This window comes from Neophocaena asiaeorientalis, unplaced genomic scaffold (genome assembly GCF_003031525.2).
Source record: "Neophocaena asiaeorientalis asiaeorientalis breed wild unplaced genomic scaffold, Neophocaena_asiaeorientalis_V1.1 scaffold89, whole genome shotgun sequence".
Classification (NCBI taxonomy): Eukaryota; Metazoa; Chordata; class Mammalia; order Artiodactyla; family Phocoenidae; genus Neophocaena; species Neophocaena asiaeorientalis.
In genome coordinates, this window is record NW_020172592.1 from 5271816 (window position 1) to 5294982 (window position 23167).

General features: G+C 40.5%; 1 protein-coding gene across 2 annotated transcripts in view; it reads right to left on the reverse strand.

Annotated features, from left to right (window-relative positions):
* IGF2BP3 (insulin like growth factor 2 mRNA binding protein 3) overlaps window positions 1–23167 on the reverse strand; it is a 136787-nt gene that overhangs the window by 77257 nt on the left and 36363 nt on the right. For both annotated transcript variants that reach the window (XM_024738446.1, XM_024738445.1), the window contains exon 3: window positions 19288–19336. In XM_024738446.1, coding sequence (XP_024594214.1) covers window positions 19288–19336 — 49 coding nt within the window. The remainder of the gene's footprint in view (window positions 1–19287; window positions 19337–23167) is intronic.

Sequence of the window (23167 nt, forward strand, 5' to 3'; positions counted from 1 at the left end):
TGTTAAAAATTCAGTTAAAACTGTAGGACGCCCAGCTGGTGTTGCAGAGAATTGCTTGTTGAAGGGAAACATCGCCACACATTGGGTGACCAGAGTGACAGAAGTGAAGTGTTCTGAGTAATAAAGGAGACACACAGGAAGAAAAAACACATAATAGGAAAGAACTGGGTTTCTCCCGACACAGGAGGAAAACTGGGTTCTTTCCCTTTACAACCTCAAACAAGATAAACCCAAAGATATCTATCTCCAGACATATCATAAACTAACTGTTGAAAATCAAAGACAAAGAAAAACCTTGAAAGCAGCCAGAGAAAAATAACACATTACTTACCGGAAAGTGGTTCTCAACTGGGGATGTTGTCCCCAAGAGGATATTTGACAATGTCTGTTGACATTGTTGATAATCACAACTTGGGCAGGCAGGGAGCTGCTGGTATCTAGTAGGTAGAGACTAGAAAAAACTTAAAAGAAACACTCTACCCAACATGAAACATTTCCCAAGAAATGTTTAAAAGAAACACTCTACCCAACATGAAACATTTCCCAAGATATACTGTATCTGTCTAAAACAAAGATAAAAAACAGGTATCAACAGATTTTAAGGAAATATAAACATATAAGGTATGTTTACCAACCATAATGGAATTAAACTAGAAGTTAATAACAAAAAGATAACTGGAAAATCTCCAATCATTTGGAAATTTAAACTACATAGTCCAAAAAAAAAAAAAAAAAATCCACAGGTCAAAGAGGAAGTCTCAAGGGAAATTAGAAAATATTTGGAACTGAACAAAAATTTTAAAAATACACCAAGATTTATGGGATTAAGTGCTTTAAAGGGAAATTCATAGCATCATATGTTTACATTAGAAAAAAAAAAGGTCTCCAATTAATAACCCAAGCTTCCAACTTAAAAAACTAGCAAAAGGAAGCACAAAATAAACCCAAAACAAGCAGAATAAATGAAATACTGAAGAGCAAAATCAATGAAAAGAAAGAAAGAAGGTAAAGATCAATGAAACCCAATGCTGTTTCTTTGGAGGAACATAAATAAATTAATTAAACCTCTGGCCAGACTGACAAAGATGATGAGAGAGAGAGAGGGAAACAGAGGGGGGGTGGGGGGGGAAAGAGATCACAAACTACCAATATCAGGAACAAAGGAGATAACACTATAGACCCCAAGTCAATTAAAGCATAATGAGGGAATACTGCAAAACTTGATGCACCTCTATTCAACAACTTGGATGAAATGAACCAATTTTTCAGAAACTACAAATCATCAAAACTACGCAAGATAAAACAGCCAAAAAAGCCCTGTAACTATTTTCAAAGACTGAATTTGAGCTAAAAAAAAAATTAAAAGTCTTCTGAGGAAGAAATCTCTATGCTCAGGTGGTTTCACTGGCAAATGCTATCAAACGTTTAAAGAAATAACAGCAACTCAGCACAACCTCTTCCAGAACACATAAGCAAGCACTTTACAAGACAGTTTGAGGGTTTATTACCCTGATAACAAAGTCAAAGACAACACAAAAAAATAAAACTACAAACAAATATTCCTCATCAAGAGAAATGCAGTAAGCTGTCAACCAAAAAGTGAGCAAATTGAATCAAGGAATATGTTCAAAGAATAAACGCCACAACCAAGTGGAATTTATCACAGGAATGTAAGATTGGTTCAATATTTGAAGAACAATGTAATCCATCGTAGTAACAGCCTAAAACAAATGTATGCTCATATCAATTTTTGCAGAAAAAGCATTTGACACAAAACAACATTCACTCATTGTAAAGACGGTCAGCAAACTAGGAATATAAATAATATCCTCAACCACATAAAGGGCATCTACAAAAACCCTACAGCTAACATTTTACTTAAAGGTCAAAGACTGGATGTTTTCTCACAAAGCGTAAGAAAAAGGCAAGGATGCCTACTCTCATTCGGGCAGTGTAACAAGGCAAGAAAAGGAAACAAAAGGCATATAGATTGGAAAAGAAGTGAAACTATGCCAACTTGCAATGACATGATTGTCTAAGTAGAAAATTTCACACAATCTATTAAGAAAACAAACTTTTAGGGAAATTCCCTGGCGGTCCAGGGGTTAGGACTCAGAGCTTTTTCACTTCCAGGGCCCGGGTTCAATCCCTGCTCAGGGAACTAAAGTCCCAAGCCTTGCAGGGCAGCCAACAAAATATAACATTTTTTTTTAAACTTTTAGAACTAATTAGTTTAGCATCAATGTAAATATACTTAACACTGCTGAACAATATGCTTTAAAATGGTTAGTATGGTGAATTTTATGTGTACTTTACAGTTTAAAATAAAAAATCATTTATAACAGCAGGCCCCCCAATTTAAATACATAGGTACGAATCTCACAAAACACATGTAGGACTTGTTGACTTCCAGCAGAATTTTTAATTTTTTTTTTTTTTTTTTTTTTGCGGTACGCGGGCCTCTCACTGTTGTGGCCTCTCCCATTGCGGAGCACAGACTCTGGATGTGCAGGCTCAGCGGCCACGGCTCACGGGCCCAGCCGCTCCGCCGCATGTGGGATCTTCCCAGACCGGGGCATGAACCCGTGCCCCCTGCATCGGCAGGCGGACTCTCAACCACTGCGCCACCAGGGAAGCCCCCAGCAGAATTTTTAGAACCAAAAACTGGTTCTAAAATATATATGGAAAGGCAAAGTAACTAGAATAGCTATAACAATTTGAAAAAGAATAAGGTTAGAAGAATAACACTACCCAATTTTAAGACTTACTATTTAAAGCCACAGCTGCCAAGAAAGTATAGTATTGACAAAGGGATAGACATATAAATCAATGGAGCAGAATAGAATCCAGAAATATTCACACAAACATGGCCAAATGATTTGTGACAAAAATGCAAAGGCAATTCAGTGGAGAAAGGAGTCTTTTCAACACACTGTGTTGGATTAACTAGACATCGATATGCAAAAAAAATGTGTCTGCCTAAGCCTCACACATTATACAAAAATTAATACAAAATGCATCATAGCTGTAAATGTAAAACATAAGGCTAGGGACTTCCCTGGTGGCGCAGTGGTTAAGAACCTCCTGCCAATGCAGGGACATGGGTTCGAGCCCTGGTCCGGGAAGATTCCACATGCCATGGAGCAACTAAGCCGGTGCGCCACGACTGCTGAGCCCACGTGCCACAACTACTTACTGAAGCCCGTGCGCCTAGAGCCCGTGCTCTGCAACAAGAGAAGCTACCACAATGAGAAGCCTGCACACCGCAATGAAGAGTAGCCCCTTCTGGCTGCACCTAGGGAAAGCCCGTGTGCAGCAACGATGACCCAACGCAGCCAAAAATAAATAAATAAATTTAGATTAAAAAAAAAAAACATAAGGCTATAAAACTTCACAACAGGAGAAAACTTTCATAGGCTAGATTTAAGTACAGAGTTTTTAGACAACACACCGTACTACACAAAAAGGGGGGATTGTCGAAATGAATAAATTGGACTTCATTAAAGTTTAAAATTTTGTTCTGATAAAGAAAATGATAAGGGAATGGGAAGAATTACTGATCAGGAGAAAATATCTGCAAATCACATAGTTGACTAAAGACAGATGAAGAACATCCATGACAGATAAAGAACTCTCAAAACCCAATTAAGTAGCAAAAGAGGTAACCAGACATTTCAAAGAGGATATGCAGAAGATAATTAGTACATGAAAACACGCTCAACAGGTGGCGCAGTGGTTGAGAGTCCAGCTGCCGATGCAGGGGACACGGGTCCGTGCCCCGCTCTGGAAAGATCCTACATGCCGCGGAGCGGCTGGGCCCATGAGCCATGGCCGCTAAGCGTGCGCGTCAGGAGCCTGTACTCCGCAACAGGAGAGGCCACAACAGTGAGAGGCCTGTGTGCCGCAAAAAAAAAAAAAAAAAAAAAATGCTCAACATAATTAGCCATTACAGAAATGTAAATAAAACCAAAATGAGATACCGCTACACATCTATTAGAGTAGCTAAAATAAAAAACATCAACAATACCAAGTGCTGGTGATGATGCTGACCATCTGGATCACTCAAAAATTACGGTGGGATAGATACACTACCAAACGTAAGGTAGATAGCTAGTGGGAAGCAGCCGCATGGCACAGGGAGATAGCTCGGTGCTTTGTGACCGCCTAGAGGGGTGGGATAGGGAGGGTGGGAGGGAGGGAGATGCAAGAGGGAAGAGATATGGGAACATATGTATATTTATAACTGATTCACTTTGTTGTAAAGCAGAAACTAACACACCATTGTAAAGCAATTATACTCCAATAAGGATGTTAAAAAAAAATTACTGGTGGGAATGTAAAAATGGTACAGCCACTTTGGAGATGAGTTTGTCAGTTTCTTATTAAGTTAAACCTATTTATCATATGACACACACCAACTCTTTATTTGTTGGTGGGGGCAGCAAATAAAACACCCCCAAGGTTACCACGGGGGTGTTTTTTTTGGTGCAATAGGATTATCCTATACCCTGACTGCGATGGCAGAACACAAATATATACATGTTAAAACTCAAAGAAATTTCTACCCCCCAAAAAGGCCATTTTCAAGCATATTTAATTCCATACTTTTTTAATAATAAGCTAGTTGGCAGGATGACATCAAGAACATGATAGACACCATTGTAAAGCAATTATACTCCAATAAAGATGTTAAAAAAAAAAAAGAACATGATAGAGTCATAAAGAAAAACAACAAGACTAACATCTTCCTCACCCTGTAACCCAAGTCTCTATAACATACTGTCCTGTCTGAATCCTGAAGACTCCCTTTTTCTAGGATGAACAAACCAGGGGCCCCCAGTTTATCTGAATGGCATGCCACTTTCAATGGATTTCAATATTCAATTATTTTGAAGGACGTTAAGAGAGATTTCCTATCTAGTAGTTTACCTGTATCTGACAGAGTATTGTAAGCTTTCCTGACCATCAATCTTTTTTTTTTTTTTTTAATAACTTTATTTATCTTTGACTGCTTTGGGTCCTCGTTGCTGCACGCGGCTTTCTCTAGTTGCGGCGAGACGGGGCTACTCTTCACTGTGGTGCACACGCGCCACATTGTGGTGGCTTCTCTTGTTGCAGAGCGTGGGCTCTAGGCGTGTGGGCTCAGTAGTTGTGGCTCGCAGGTTCTAGAGCTCAGGCTCAGTAGTTGTGGCACACAGGCTTAGCTGCTCCACGGCATGTGGGATTTTCCCCAACCAGGGCTCAAACCCCTGTCCCCTGCATTGGCAGGCGGATTCTTAACCACTGCACCACCAGGGAAGTCCCTGACCATCAATCTTAAAGCTTCTTCTTTAAAATCAGGCTTATTTCCCTCCATTTTCTTCTTGGACTCAGTAACTTATCCCTATTTTGGTTATCAAATGAGCCCTATATTCATCCTTAAAATACACTCAATCTAGTTTCCAATGAAAGTATTTAAGTTAAATCCCCTTAAAGAGAAGGAAAAGGGTCTCAATGATGAAAACAGAGCTCCTGTGAAAAAGGTAAAAAAATAAAAGTTACCTACAAACCTATCACACCACTGTTAGTGTTTTGACTTTTGCCCTTCTGGGTTGTCCTTTTATGTGTGTTCTTAAATGGTTTATATGAGTAAATTAAACATTCTTAATTTTTTCAGTATTTTGAAATAGTTGACTCATTTTCTCCTTAAACTGAAGCTTTCACTATTGTTTTTGTTTGTTCGTTTGTTTTTTGTTTATTTATTTTTTGGCCACACCATGCGGCTTGTGGGATCTTAATTCCCTGACCAGGGATTGAACCCAGAACACCGCAGTTAAAGTGCCGAATCCTAACCACTGGACCGCCAGGGAATTCCTTTCACTATTGTTTAAAGAAGAAACCCTCACTGTGAGGGGGTGGAAGAGAGACACAAATGTCCCATTAAATTATAGGTTAACTCTCACACCTCATTTTGATATCCACTGAGTTTGATCCACTATTGTACACATCACAGCGTTAATAGAACAAAACTCATATTTGATTCAGTTCAACTGCTCTCTAATAGGCGTCACAAGTAGTAAAAACTTCAGTGTGGGACTCGGAGTTTTGTTTTGTTTAAATGTACTTCTGTGCTTTCAAAAACAGGAAGGAAAAAAAAGTTGAGGGAGAGAGAAAAGGGAAGCATGTAGGAGGGCAAGAAGCACCATGCCGTTTCCCCCATACTTTGCCCTATGCATCTCTTCCATTTGGCTATCCCTGACTTGGATCCTTCATAATAAACTGGTAACCATACCAAAAGGTAGGAGAAAGAAGTGGAGAAAGGGGAGGGAGAGCCCAAAGTACTGTGTAGGACACAAGGGTGATTTTTAACCTTATTCCTAAATCATCTTTGATCCCACCAGAGTTTTTTGTTTGTTTTTAGTTTTGGGGTGGTTTTTTTTTTCTTGGCCTCCTTTTTCAACTCGTGCTACTTGGTAGTCTACTTGGTTTATGAACGCCTTCTTCTAAATCACCTGAATGCCCTTCTAGAATAAAGTGTATGATTACAATTCGACTTGTTATTCTACCACTCATTCTTCGAAAAGTTTTATGCCAAGTGATGCCAGGCACTGAGGATAAGATAGTCTCCTGTGGCATAAGAAATACATATCTGGTCTTTGTCCCTGGTTCCCGACACAGAGCTCCTAAATGCCATAGTTTCCTGAATGATAGGAGTGACAGGAGTGTCTTTTATTCTGACGAGGCAACTCTCAGTAGGCCCCTAGATAGCTTCAGGATGAAGGTCTGGTCGTCAGAAAGACTAAGGCATGACTGGAGGTTTGGAACTTACATCCTCACTTCTCCACTTCTGGGAAGAAGAGAGGGGCTGGAGACTGAGTTAATCACTAATGGTCAGTGATTTAACCAATCATACATATGTACGGAAGTCTCCATAGAAACCTAAAAAGACTGGGTTCGGAGAGCTTCTGGGCGGGTGAATATACGGCAATGTGGGGAGAATGGGAAACGGAGAGGGCATGGAAGCTCCACGCCCCTTTCCCATACCTTACCCTATGCATCTCTTCCACTTGGCTGTTCCTGAGTTGTACCCTTTATAGTAAATTATAGTAGTAGTAAGTAAGGCACTTTTTCTGAGTTCTGTGAGCCACTCTAGTGAATTACCAAGGAGAGTGGGGGCATTGTGGGACCCTCCATCCAGATTTATAGTCAGCCAGGCAAAAAGGTGAGGAGACTTGGCATCCCACTGCACCTGGCACCTGAAATGAGGGCAGTCCTGCGAGACGGAACCCTTAACCTGTGGCGTCTGACACTAAATCCGATAGTTAGCATCAGAATTGAATTGAATTGTAGGACACCTAGTTGTTGTTGGAGGGTCAGAGAAGTGGTATTGGAGAAGACACCATGTATCTGATACCAGAAATGCTGTCAATGAAAATGACAAAGGTCCTCTCTCTCGATGTTCTCAATCAAGCCGACAAGGCTCTTACTTCACACTTAGGTTACCATTTTGCACAGAAAAGAACAAGGGTAAGTATTTTTAAGGCTCTTGAGAGTTTAAAACAAAGATCTATTGGATCATGTGCAGAAAAAAGATTTAAAGTTTAAAAATGTTTAAAGTTTTTTAAAAGTCACTTTGGCTGTTTGGCCATGGAGCATTGAAGTCTGGATAACTATCACACTATCTCCCACCCACTAGTAGTTAACTTCTTTTCCTCTCAGTCTTTATTCATGGGATCGCACTTATTCCTAGTCACCAATCTAAACAGAAACAGATTGGTGCTTTGTGACTATCTAGATGGGTGGCATGGGGTGGGAGGGAGGTCCAAGAAGGAGGGGATATAGGTATACATACAGCTGATTCACTTCATTGTACAGCAGAAACTAACACAACATTGTAAAACAATTTTACTCCAATTAAAAAAAAAGAAAGAGAGAGAAAAAGAGACACGGGGATGTGTGCACACAGAGGATAGGCCATGTGAGGACACAGTGAGAAGGCAGTCACCTGAAAGCCAGAGAAAGGCAAGAATCCAATCCTGTTGACACCTTGATCTTGGACTTCCAGACTCCAGAACTGTGAGAGAATAAGCTTCTCTTGTTTAAGTCAAAAAAAAAAAAAAAAAGCCAGAAACAGAGATTTACCAATTATTTCTTCTTTAATCTCCCATGACTTCAAGTGAATACTGCTGAAACCAAAAACCTCTTTTTTTAATGACCTTTCCTATTTACAACCATAAGTAATCTGTTTGTGGTTGTGGACAGTTTAATGTAATTCAGACAGAAAGGACCAATTGTTTTCATTTGAAGAGTTACAGGACTCGTTTGCAGATTATGAAATTGAAAGAGCAATTTCACAACTTGGCACTAACACAGAATCTTAAAATTAGTGCTCAGGCACCTCTAAAGATGATTTTAAAGCTTGAGAACACACAACAGTAGCCCTCCATGGCCACCCCTCCATAGGCTGGTTGTGCCTATAGGCTGTTTTTCCCATTTACAGCTGGTGAGATGCTTTAATTGGTTGATGTACGACTGACTCCTCTACAGGGTGGTGGCCATGGGTACAGGAAAGCACACCAAAGGTAGCATGGGGTGGGGGTGGGGGGACCTTAAGGACACCGGGTGTCCTGTGGCCAGAGAGCAAAAGGGAGGAAAGTGAAGGATAACCAAGGCTAAGCCCACATGACCTAAGTCATATTAAATTTCACAGAGAAAGCAAAGCGATGATTCGAGAGGCAAAAAAATTGGTTTTAGACACCTTAAGTTCAATGGGTATTCAAGTGAATGTTTGCTTCCAAGTAGAAAACAAAAACAGTAGGAACAAATGGAACTTCTAAGAGAGGAAAAACAAAGGGTGCACAGATTTGTTCACATTTAAGAATGGAGAAGCACATGTTGGGGAATAATACACAAGAGTAACCATGACTAAAACCTGCAGGGAAAGGAACTAAGGGCATAAATGCTGCAAAGAAAATGAACAACCGGGACTTCCCTGGTGGTCCAGACTCTGTGCTCCCAGTGCAGGGGGCCCAGGTCCAATCCCTGGTCAGGGAACTAGATCCCGCATGCCACAACTAAAAGATCCCGTACACAGCAACGAATATCCCGCACGCCACAACTAAGATGTGGCGCAGCCAATTAATTAACTGATTAATTAATATTTTTAAAAAAGAAAGAAAATGAACAACCAGGGAAATAGCAACACACGTGGTCCCAGGAGGAGCACGATCACACTGTGATCTCTAAATACCATTTCCCAAGAAAGCAGGCTTTTTGAAGAAAGGGCCGATTCCACCCCTTGAAACAGGAAATGTACATGACAAACCTGGAATTTCTTAAACCAACCATCAGGGAAGCTATCAACTATTGAGGAAGCACCAAAAGCACAGGCCTCTCAGGAGAGGATAATTTCCGTATCAATAAGAATGATTCCAGGCACTGCATTGGTGGCGCCGTGGTTAAGAATCTGCCTGCCAATGCAGGGGACACGGTTTCGAGCCCTGATCCGGGAAGATCCCACATACCACACAGCAACTAAGCCCGTGCGCCACAACTACTGAGCCTGTGCTCTAGAGCCTGCGCGCCACAACTACTGAGCCCATGTGACACAACTACTGAAGCCCGCGAGCCTAGAGCCCATGCTCCGCAACAAGAGGAGCCACCGCAATGAGAAGCCCACACACTGCAACGAAGAGCAGCCCCACTCGCTGCAACTAGAGAAAGCCCGCGTGCAACAACGAAGACCCAACGTGGCCATAAATAAATAAATAAATAATTTTAAAAAGAATGCTTCCAGTAATTCTGAAACCCAAGTATGTTTAAACTCATTAGCTCATAGTTACACAAAACCTCATTGATTCAAAAACAACTCATTGGTTACCCTTGTAGGATGCCAAGGCACCCAATATTTATAAGGTAGTAAATAAGTGGAAAGAGTCAAGTATTTTTCCTATCTCTTTTACACAAACTGTACTTCAGTAGAGTAATTCAATAGCCTGCAAGGACAAGTTCCTCTTTACAAACGCATTCTGACTAATACATGAAGAAATTGTAGAATTAGAGTATTACCATCCTGCAGCCACACGATAATGAACGTAAGCAATGATCAATGGCATTTCATAACCCAAAGACAGGCATTATGTACCTCCTGATATAAGAATACATCACCACCTATTACTTTGTCTTGTGCAAACAAACCAAAAGTGAACTTGAGTCTAATCCAAGTCCCATAAGGGTCAGAGGAACATGGTAAGTCACCACACATGGATGTAGTTCAGCAAAGTAAGAATGTGGAACATTCTGCAGAATAAACCAACTTCAACAAATACACTACACCCTCCCCCCTACCCCCCAAAAAAAAGACATACCTATTGATTAAATGTCTTGAAAAATATCTTATTTGGATCCTGACTCAAATCGTTTTTCTTAAAAAGATAATCAAGGAAATATGAATGATTAGATTTGATATGTGAGAGTTACTATTCATTTAATACATTTATTTTTTAAAGAGACTGTTATGGGTTGAACTGTGTCTTCCCCAAAATTCACAGAACGGAGTCTTAATTCCTAGTACCACAGCTCGACTGTATTTGGAGACAGGGTCTTTACAGAGGTAGTCAAGGTCATTAGGGTGGTCCCTAATCCAGTAGAGTTGGTGTCCTTATAAAAAAGAGAAATTTGGACACAGACACACACAGCAACAACACCACGTGAAGGGTGGATTTACACTGTCGCAAACCAAGGAACTACCCAAAGAGAGAGAGGTCTCAAACAAATCCTTCTCTCACAGCCCTCAGCAGGAACCAAATGTGCTGACATCTTGATATCAGACTTCTAGCCTCCAGAACTATGAGATTAAAAGTTTGTTGTTTAAGCCACCCAGTTTGTGATGTTTTGTTCAGCAGCCCTAGCAAACTAATTTGGAGACATTTAACTTCTAACTTCTAGGGATGCATTCAGTATTTACTGAATTAAGTGACGTGATGTCTAGGATGTACTTTATGTACAGTAGTCTGGGAAAGGATGAAGAGGTTAGAGTTATTAACAAGAAAAGAGACTGGCTATATATTGATAATGGTTGAAACTGAGTGTCATTATATTAGCCTTTCTTTTTGTTTATGTCTGATATTTTTCATAATAAAAAGTTTAAATAAAGGGCATAGAGATCTTTGAGATGACCATCCCAGAAGAACTATGAAGCACAGGACACAAGTCCAGGCATTGAGTGCAAGGGCATGGTAAACACGGGGAGAGAGCAGATCAGGAGCAGAAATACGTGCCTCGTACACCACTCACCTAGGGGTCACAGGGAAACACCGGTATTCCCCAAACCCCTTGCACCAGCTCATCTCTCATGAAGCAAAGCCTGGCCCATCCCAGAGCAACGATGCATGAAGAACTCTACCACCCTCGGTTCTCTAAATGGAACAGTTTACCAATAACTTCCCCAAATAAGCTGTCCAAGCCCATTCATCACTCATAACCACATATTTCCTCCAGACCTAGGGAGGATCCAGTTTCTATTGGGTTCACTGTCCAGCCTTCAGGGGCATGGTGAAAGCAAATAAATGATGATAATTTTAAGAAATAGAAACTTACCTTTCAGGGGAAGTGTTCTGTTTGAGTAACCTGATTAAGAGCAGAAACTCTACCACTTTCCAGCTGCATGACCCTGGGCAAGTTACTTCACCTCTCTGACCTCAGCTGCCTCATCTGTAAAATGGGGACATGGGACTGTGGTGAAGATTAAAACAAGTTAATTCAGCACCCGGCACATTAGTGCTCAGTAAGAGTCAGCTGTTTATAGGCCAGAGCTCAGAGTCAGGCCATGGAGAAGAAAGATCACCTATCAGTGTCAACGGTCTCATACTTGTTGTATAAGTTCCTTCAAAATTACTTGACAGAGATCAACTACTTCTAACAACTGTTCATACTCAAATTCACTGAAGCCATGGTGATTTTCAAACAGTCCAACAAAACCTCTTCTTTCGGATTCCTGGACCCAGTTCCAAAGTGTGGAGGGGTGGTGTTCCCACACCACCAATAAACAACTCTTAGATATTAGATGCACGTCTCACAATCCAACTCATTTCTGACACTGTCTACTTGGAGATAGAACCTGATTCCACAGGTTAAGGGTTCAGTCCCGTGAGACTGCCCTCCACCCTTCAGAAGCCAAATGCAAGCCCAGGCTGTCACGTGTACTTCAGACCAAACAACTACAGACAGGAGGTTCCAACAAGCCCTCCCTGGGTCTGATTAATTTACTAGAGCAGCTCAAAGAGCTCACAGAAACATTTTACTTACTGGATCACCAGAATATAGATTAGGAACAGCCGGATGGAAGAGGTGCCTAGGGCAAGGTGTGAGGGAAGGGTGTGCAGCTGCCATGCTCTCTGGAGCGCACCATTCACTCCACACTTTACCACTTTCCCCACATGTTCACCAACTAGGAAGCTCTCTAAATCCAGTCCTTTGGGGTTTTTATGAGGCTTCATTACACAGGTATGACTGATTAATCATTCGCATTGGCAACTAATTCAACCTCCAGCACGCTCTCCCGTCCCCGGAGGTAGGGGTGGGTGACAGCACACTGTGACTCAAAGTTCTAACCCTCTAATCACCTGGTCAGTAGCTCTTACCCTTAAGCGGTTTCCAAAAGTCATATCATTAACTTAACGAAAGACACCTTCATCATTCTCACCACTTATGAAATTCCAAGGGTTTTAAGGAGCTCTGGGTCAGAAACGGACCAAGGGCAAATATATATTTTTATTATAAACCACAATATCACACCTGCACCCAAGGGATTCCCTGGGGGCCAAAGAGGGAACCAGCAGGCAAGGTTCTATGCCACCTTTGAATAACTCTAACTTTATCTATATTCACATACCAGGTTTCTGCCATACCATCTCCTCCAAAGAAAAGAGAGAACTTTGAAAATCACCAACCCAGAACAGTGTTTTTCTGCTACTACATTACGACTCCAAGATGTCTGCTGCAAAAGGCAACCTTTAAGGGACTTCCCTGGTGAGGCAGTGGTTAAGAATCCGCCTGCCTGGGGCTTCCCTGGTGGCGCAGTGGTTGAGAGTCTGCCTGCTGGTGCAGGGGACACGGGTTTGTGCCCCGGTCCGGGAAGATCCCACATGCCGTGGAGCAGCTGGGTCCGTGAGCCATGGCCGCTGAGCCTGCGCGTCCGGAGCCTGTGCTCCGCAACGGGAGAGGCCACAGCAGTGAGAGGCCTGCGTACCGCAAAAAAAAAAAAAAGAACCCGCCTGCCAATGCAGGGGACACGGGTTCGAGCCCTGGTCCGAGAAGATCCCACGGACCGCAGGGCAACTAAGCCCATGTGCCACAACTACTGAGCCCGCGTGCCTAGAGCCCATGCTCTGCAACAAGAGAAGCCACGGAAACGAGAAGCCCGTGCACGGCAACAAAGAGTAGCCCCTGCTCGCCGCAACTAGAGAAAGCCTGCGCTCAGCAGCGAAGACCCAGTGCAGCCAAAAATAAATAAATAAAATTAAGTTTAAAAAAAATAAGTACCAGCCTCATCTCACAAGGTGTCCTATTACAGTGTATTTTTCATTACAGTCTGAAACACAGGCATCCCTCTAAAGCTTTAGCCCTTCTGCCAGAGAGTGGATGTAACTCGCGTGAGTGTAATTTACAGGGAAGTTCAGCCTCATCCCACTACATCTTACCACTCATGCCACACTCCCCACCCCCAAACTTCAGAGAAAAAACTTCTTTTCATGGGGCTTCCCTGGTGGCGCAGTGGTTGAGAGTCTGCCTGCCGATGCAGGGGACACGGGTTCGTGCCCCGCTCCGGGAAGATCCCACATGCCGCGGAGCAACTGAACCCGTGAGCCATGGCCACTGAGCCTGCGCGTCTGGAGCCTGTGCTCCGCAACGGGAGAGGCCACAATAGTGAGAGGCCCGCAAAAAAAAAAACAAAACAAAAACTTCTTTTCATCATGAAAGAAGCCAAGGCTTTCTAACATTCCTTATGCCCTAGAAGTCAACTTTCTCCAAACTGGTTACTAGGGGGTGGGTTCAAACTAACAAGCCAAAGTGTTTCAATAAAGAAAGTGTTCTGTTAGGGCAATCCTATGGCCCAACAGAAAAAGCCTTTTAAGATTTCCTACAAGATCTACTTACTTCCAAAAATTGCCTCAAGCTTACACAGAACAACCAAAAAGAACTTCGAAAGAGAAATCATTAAGATAACTCTGCTGAGGAAAAAAAGCAAAGAATATTTTACATCGCAATGTTCGACTTGTAGTTTTGGGCTTTCATTTTCAGCATACTGGTTACTTGCTTTCCATGTCAAGAACCAGAGACCAACCCCCTGGTATGTCAGAAGACTGGATGCAATTCGAGGATGCTTTAGTTATGAAGAGCCCCCCTTTACTGCCCTATGTTTAGGCCAGGAGACAGCTTCCACTTCCTTTACTCAATCACACCAGACAACACATGTGGCAGAAAAATGGATCTTACAGTGTGGAAACCTCTTCAGAGTTCCTTCCCAAGATATTCATCTTCTCACCTCAATTAAGTCCAGGAAAAATCTGATATCCAAGCCTTGAGGTAAAGCCAACAGACATTCTGCATTTTCCAACAAGTTGTAATTTTAAATTATGCATTCCCCGTAAGTATTTGTCAGATCATATATTCAAAATTTTGCCTCAGAAAATACAGTCACTCCAGACATGGGCAGTCAGGGCCTTATGATGCAAACCACAAACTCAGTAGCTCAGTCTGTTTTGCCAGACACTAACCTCTGTGGAAGCATCATTCTACTTTCATTCAATACCTGACCCCCAAATGAGAAACTAACTTGCCCTTTACTCTAGACCCTTCATTTACATAATTAATGGGCGTTACATTTCCCTTCCGGGAGGGTATTCCCTTTTAACATTTTATGAGTACTAATAACTGATTGGAGAGTAGTATTAAGATGATAAGATTAGGAAAAACTCTCTCTGAGAAGTCCTTTCCTAAGGCCTTGGCAATTTATTTTTTAAATGAAGAAAGATACCCCTTAAATTCAGAAAATGGGGCCAATTTAAGACACTGAGTCAGGCAAAAGAAAAAGGATTCTTCTCAAAGGTGTTTAAAGTCAAGTGTTCTGGGGCTCTATCCCTTCTTCACCTCTTTGGTGTTTGCCCAAGGTGTTCCCTCAAACCCTTATCACACACGTTTACATCCCTTAGGGCATCTGAGGATGCAGATCTGTCCAACATTCGGACTACTTGTAGAGGAGCCCTTCCAGTTCTGGTCACACCACAGATCTATTCTTCCAGTACCTCAGGCAAGAGGGTTGGAGAGGGAGTAGAAACAGTTTCTTCTATTTCCCTTCTCCATTCCACCTATTTGGGGGAAAAAACAAACCTACCTAATTCTCCAGCAGCAGGTCCTTCCAAAAGTTAGTTTCCCCATATCTTTATCTGCCAAAACACTTAAGCAGTGAAACATTTAGCCAGTCCAGAACACTTGAGTGCACTTTACCATCAACCAAAACTAATGGGCTAGAAATCATTTAAGCCCCACATGACACACAAAGCGTGCATGACGTGGTATTCCAAGAACTTGAGAGGAATCCCCGTGTGTCATTCAGCAGGATCTAGTGGTAAAAAGGTAATGTAAATAAGAAATAAAAACATAAAGTATCACAGTGGTATAAAGATAATCAACAATCCAGTTACAGACCTTATAAAACGCCTCTTAGCACTGTTATCTCATGGTGTTTCTGCCATGGTCCCCGATTCTGTCATTTCTTTGATGACCCCACAGAAAATGGCTTAGAAGAGCACTGGCAGAACAGGGGAGGAACTTTCACTTTTGGGATAGGACTCTGACTGGAAATTAAGCTCTCAGTTCCAAATACACCTTCCAACTCTGTGATGCTGGGACTGGGACTCTGCCCTATTATCGCACCTTTGCCAGCCATTCCCTGGTGGTTTCTGCTGACAGAATGCACAAGAGGGGGACTGGAGAGCACGAGTGGAGATGACACGTGTTCCTTCCCATTTATCAGCATCATCCTAACAGCCATGGGTTTGGGACTCTAGCGGCTCTGGGCATTCCCAGAACCAGCTTCATCACTTCCCTTTTTCCCCCATCCCAGGCACCAGCTACAGCCAGGGAGCATCCTTTGCTCACTCTCAGCTACTCGGAGCTCTTCCTTCAAGCTTCTAGGATCTGATAACCTCACCCTGTTCCCTTGACCCCTTTCCTCCCCACTCAGCCTCAGGGTGGGAGCTGCTATAGTCCTCACTATCTATGGATTCCGTCTTTGCTCATTCAGCCCTCTAGCATCTGTGTAATTCTCCACATTTAATTCCCCCGGTAGAATACCTGTTTTTTTGTGTGTGCTATAGGCTGCATCTGAGTTAAGCACAAGAACTTTAAGTTGGGAGGAAATGAATGTGTTGTTCATACCATGGCTAAAATGTAGGGTGCACTTATATGTACCAAGCATTTTTTAAGGGTTTGAGCATGCATAATCCTATTAACGCCCATAGCAACCCAATCAAGTGGCTGTTATCATCCCCATGTTAGAAAGGAGGAAAATGAGGCTTCGACAATTTTAAAAACTGGTTCAGAGATCCCATATCGAATAAGCAGTGGAGCTGGGATGTAATCCCAAGTCTGATGCCAAAAGCCTCCTGCAAAAAACTCTAAGGCTTTTCTAGATACTCCATGCTGCTCCTAAGGACTGTTTACATGGTTCACAAATAACTCAGTGCAGGTGTATGCTTGCTTTTTTGTTATTCTCATAGGTCTTATTCTGTAACAGTCCCCTTCCCTTTTAATATGCCATCACTTGATTACTAAACAATGTCATCTGTCCCGTGGCATGTCCCATATTCTGGAATTGGCTAGGTGTTTCTTCATGGCATCATTTCATTTGTGCCCCTACCGTCTATACTTCTTATAAACTCAAAGTCAGACTGAAATTGAATCCAGTCAAACCTCTATTTTTTTGACAAGAATTTTTCATCTATGCTGCTATGTATTTCCTATCGCGTCAAATCAGGAGGTACGTAATGTCTGGTCATTACATTTTCAGTGATTCTAAGATTAATTCGTGGATTCAAAGTCTAATTTTTCCATTATAAAGGGAGTCCAGACATATAACTGCAAAATTATCACCTTCTATAAGGCTTTGGCACGAGACAACCAGCAGGCTCAGTGTGTACAAATAAAATGTTACACAAAGTGACTCCTCAAAAAGGAAATAACAAAAAAAAAAAAAAAAAAAAAAAAAAAAAAAAAAAAAGGAAATAACAGATGGTGGTCATTCAAGCCTTCAAAGAAAGGAAATATCCCAATAGTTCATCCTACTCCTAACAAGCCCTCAATAGTTTTTGTCAATCAGTATTTCAAACCACCCTTTAAACTGTAAAAGGGTCAAAGGTCAAGAGTTTCAAAGTCTAGTTCCACGCCTCTTTAAATTCAGTGTCTGTTCTTACTTAATTCTTTGAACCCTGTGGGCCCGTATTTGCCCATTTGAAAATGGAGATAATGTCACCAACTTCACCTTACCTCAAAGGACTATGGGTAAAATGAAATTAAAAAAAAAAAGTTAGATGTGGCAAATAAAGATTTATTCTCATAGATTAAATTTTACCCAGAATGAAGAATGCAATGAACTAAAATCTTGAGAAGCCACCAAAACTACAATCAACAAGGCTCAAGAAGCCACTGCAATCTAAATTTGAAGAGATACTATGAATGAATTATAAGGAAACTACCACTTGCCTATAGCTGATATGCTACTACACTAACAATTCACTTACGTAAAATTGGCTGCCACCATTTGACTCTTTCATTGAAAGCTACATTACACTAGATATAGTTCCCAAGTAGAAAATCATATTTAACACAGCCCATGTTAAAATGAAGGGATTAATTAACATGCACACGCTACTATAAATAAATAACAAGGACCTACTGTAGAGCACAGGGAATTATATTCAATATCTTGTAATAACGCATAATGGAAAAGAATCTGAAAAAGAATATATGTATATATTGAGTTGGCCAAAAAATTCATTCAGGTTTTCCCATGAGAGGTTATGGAAAAACCAGAATGAACTTTTTGGCCAACCCAATATATATATGTGTATATATATGTATATAAAACTGAATCACTTTGCTGTACACCTGAAACTAACACACTGTAAATCAACTATACTCCAATTAAAAAAAAACACATAAATTAAAAAGGGGATTAAACCAGTAATCTTGATACCATGACACTTGATTCAGGGACTCATCCTCCAAGACACTGAATTTCCTAAACAAATGTTAAACTAAAACAAGAAAATGCATTGAGTTTAATCTAATGTCACTGTTTCTATCTACAAAAGTATACATTATATAACTTGAAAAATATTCAACATAGACCAAAAAACCAAGTCCTACAAAGACTAAATTCAATAACATTGTTCTGAAAATAAATGTGCTGTAAAATATTCTGAGCATAAGTGATTTGTTACCAACTGGGACCTTGGAGAATGAGACCTCAGGCCAGCTTTCCTAAACTCACCACCAAAGAAACCTTTTAACCATTCTTTGCATTTTGATGAAGGTTCTGGTTTAGTGACTCTACAAATGTCATTTTAGAACACTAATGTGAAACACACAAAGCTAGTTACTCTTGATTTTTATATTAAAAATACACAAAAGCTGAGCAGTTTTCCCTGCACCACCCTCTCCAAAGTAGCTTTTAAGAATTTTCAGGTCCATCATCTGGAAGAGTCAACAGACATTTCCTTTTATCTTTTCAACTACTGGGGTCTCAAATTCTCACCATGACATCATCAACATGGTTTGGAAATTGTTGACACAGCCTATTCAATTGTGCTAAAAGGTTTGTGTTTATATACAATTACTACAGTGCCACCATGTGAGCAAAAGAAAGCATAGTAACATTTTAAAATAAAGCATAAATAGCAGTATTTGCTCTTTAAAACATTGCCAAGGAGGGAACTTCATATTTAAATACAATTAGCAAAACTCATCAGAAAGATCTCAAACAAGATTCTGTGGGATGTGACTGAATGAGCAAGTTTACGCAGTTACCCCAGAACTTATTTCAACTTTAAATATCTCAAAGAGCAGATTGTTTTCAAAGATATAGTATACTCTTACAAAGCAAAGCCCAATGCAAGACACAGACCATAAAAGAGAAGAACCATGTGTGTTCTAGCACATCCATGAGTTGGAAGGAGAAAAACCTTTGGAAAAACTACCAATAGGCTTAGATACTAAAATCTTAGTTTTAAATATAGAAATTCTTACCTCCCACTGTAAATGAGGCGGGATATTTCGTATCTGAAGTTTCCGAATCCTGCAGAAGAATTAAAATGTTTTTTAAAAGAAAAAAAAAAAAAAGTAAATGCAGAAGATATTAATAGCCAACATGGATGCTTAGAAACTACTTAAAATACTTTATATTAATTACAAACTAATATATAATAAGAAAAGGCAGCCCAAGAAGGAAAAAGGAGACAAGGTTATCACAATATGCATACTGAGACCATTTGGAAATCTAGCATCATTGGATTGTTATGGCTTATTCTAAAAGCCACTAAAATTGGCAGATACATTGTTTGAAAAACATTTCATCTGATGACTATATTCTAAGTTCAAACCCTTTAGCCTCAAAGTAAGCATCCCAGAACACAAACAAAGCCTTAGTCCAGATGTTCTTAATCTGAGATCACAGCCAAGGGGTCCATGGACAGAATTCAAGGAACTTGGATAGCAGGGGTGGAGTATGGGGGAAATCACATGTTTATTTTCACTATCCCCTAACTGAAATTTAGCACCACCTTCAATTATGGATGTTGGCATCAAACAACAGTAGAATTATATGACTTGTACTTTTGACATTAAAATAAATCAGATATTTTCATATCACTTACGTTGTTGCAGATCTTTAAATATCATGTATAATCACTACTGTGAAAGTTAGCTGTGTTGCTAGAACTTTTCCTTATTATGTTAAGAAACACATGCTACTACAAGCTTTAACATTATTCTAACTTTATTTCATGCACTTAAAAATACCTTAAGAGGTCCATACTTTTCAGGCTGCCAAAGGAGTCCATGGCACAAAAAAACATTAAAAATCCCCTACCTTAGTTCAAATGCCTACACATATACCTATACATATGGTATGTATATAAAACACAATATGTATTTTATATAATAATAAAATCTATTGTAATATACATCCCTCTTCTTCTATCCCCTCCTCAATACTATCAGAGGGAGGGAGCAGAAGAAGAGAGGGAGGGTGGAAGGAAGGAAGGAAGGAAGGAACATGAATTATGTGAGATTGTACTATGGATACCACATACCAGTCACACTCTTAGAAGGAAAGGAATTTACAGTCAACTAGCTATTTTAAAAAAAGAGAGAGACTAACAATTGGGCATGACATCTCAAGTGAAATAATTTTTTAACTTCTAGAACTATAGTTAATTTCCTTTTCTGGGTCAAACGATCCACTTTTAAGTACCACAGCAAAACACCAGCTGGGACTACATTCACAGCCTACTCCTTTGTCTCTCCCATTCACCCCAAAGCCTTAACAACAAATAAATGCCACAGACACTGCCTATGCCTTATGGAACTCTAAAGAACATATAGATTAACAAACTCTGGTACATCCTGTTTATAATGATAAAATAGACGATGAAGGAAAAATCATTTTTACATTATTTTTATGAGACAGTGAAACAAAGCACAATCACCAAGGGCAATATATCAAAGAGATAGTGACAGAATGACAATTTAAGAAAAAATTTTCAAACACCACATAGTCTTAGAATTTACACGTTATTCTGGGATTTGTTTCAAAAATAACTCATGTGCTAAAAAAAAAACTCATGTGCTAATAAATGTTAAAGCTGCAGGATGTGTACTGTATCTCTGCTTTTGTATAAGTTTTATATTTACCTTAAAAAATATACCCTAATAAAAACATTCCTAAAACATAGATTTCAAATCTGCCATGTATTGCTTTAGGTAGCAGAAAAGTTACTCACACTGTGTAAATACTTACCCTGGGTAACCAAGGAAGTAAGAATTATTTACTATACATTGCAAGTACTAATCTGTCTTAATCAAGCATCTGACACAGTAATAAATTACAGCACAATGTTAAGAAACTAAGTATTCATCTCTACTGGACTCATTTTTCTGGGTGTATATATTACCAAAAAATTTTCCCAAAAGCACACACAGAAGTGTACATAGAGAGTTATGGTCACCAAACAGGTAATTATTCATTATTAAAACAACAAATACCTACTTCACAGGGTTCCCAAGAACTTCTTTAAATAGGATACTATTTTTTGTACATTAGAAGTAATCCATTAGCCATGTTTTCCCCATTCTTCAAAATGTACATCTGACACCCATTTACTTATTAGAAGTTACTCCAGAATAATTATTTCCCTTAAATGGCTGTCCCTTTTCTATTATCTGATTCTCTCGTGTTTCATTTTAGACAAATACCAGGATTATTTTCATACAGTTAGTGTTTTGACATCTAGCAGTGTTCTTTCCCACTTACCCAGTAACTAATCTTAAACTCTGCAGTTTCACCTCTAGCTCCTCTCCCCATGGTCCACTCTTATCACTACAAGAGCCAAAAGGCCCAGCATTAAAAAAGTCCAAGCAAAGGCATGAATTCTCATCTAGTACATAAACACAAACCTCTGACCCAGAAGGTACTTGAGAAAAACGACCCCACTCAGCTGTACTAATCAAGTTGGCTATACACAGTTAAAACACTATCACCTGGACTTCCCTGATGGCGCAGAGGTTAAGAATCCGCCTGCCAATACAGGGGACACGGGTTTGATCCCTGGTCCAGGAAGATCTCACATGCCTCGGAGCAACTAAGCCCATGCACCACAACTCTGAAGCCCGAGCCCCTAGGGCCCTTCTTCCGCAACAAGAGAAGCCACCGCGATGAGAAGCCCGCGCACGACAATGAAGAGTAGCCCCCGCTTGCCACAACTAGAAAAAGCCCGCGCGCAGCAACAAAGACCCAACACAGCCAAAAATAAATTAATTAATTAAAAAAAAACAAAAAAACACTATCACCTGTATTCTTAGCTCCCATCTCCCATCTGAGCTTTTAGAAATAGGTTGGTTATATTTGGGTTTGATGCTAAATAAGAGTCAAGAAAACGGATACTGTTTTCCACTGTGATTACCCACTCATTAAAGTTCAATTTAACTATCAGCAAAATAAGTTGGTGTTTCACCTCCTCCTAAAACACACTTACGTAGTAACAAGGATCACTCCCTGTAACAACAGGGACTCATTAGGCTGTCTTGTTCACTGTTGCATTCAGAGTCTGGAACAGTGTGTGGCACCTGAGAAGCACTCAATTGATAGTTAAATTAACATTTGTTATAACATATAGAAGGGGAAGAAAACACAAGACTCATGGATCCACCAACCAAAAACTAACATGATTTTATTACAGCTCATGGGGGAGTGAGAAGAACAATAGCTACACTGAAGTTTGAGAACAAAAACAGGAAAATGCCGATTTAATCTCTTGTGCTATTTTAAAAGAAAACTTCCACACAATCTACTTATAAGTTAATCATATAGAATTTAAGGGTTTTCCCCCTGAGAGGGAAAAATGAGGTAAAGTTTAAGCTCTCATTTAACCTTTAAAAAATGCTTACTGTGCCTGAAATAGTTGCAATAAAATTCAGTACTCTTTTTTTTTTGGGCTGCACTGGGTCTTCCTTGCTGTGTGCAGGCTTTCTCTAGCTGCGGCGAGCGGGGGCTACTCTTCATTACGGTGCATGGGCTTCTCATTGCAGTGGCTTCTTTTGTTACAGAGCACGGGCTCTAGGCGTGTGGGCTTCAGTAGTTGTGGCACACGGGCTTCGATAGAAGTAGCACTCAGGTTCAGTAATCGTGGCTTGCGGGCTCTAGAGCACAGGCTCAGTAGTCATGGCACACCGGCTTAGTTGCTCCGAGGCATGTAGGATCCTCCCGAACCAGGGATCGAACCCGTGTCCCCAGCACTGGCAAGCGGATTCTTAAATACTGTGCCATCAGGGAAGTCCCTCATTATTTATTAAAAGCTGGTTTAATTACAGGATAAAAAGCCAATAAAGCTCATATAGACTCCTAAGGGCA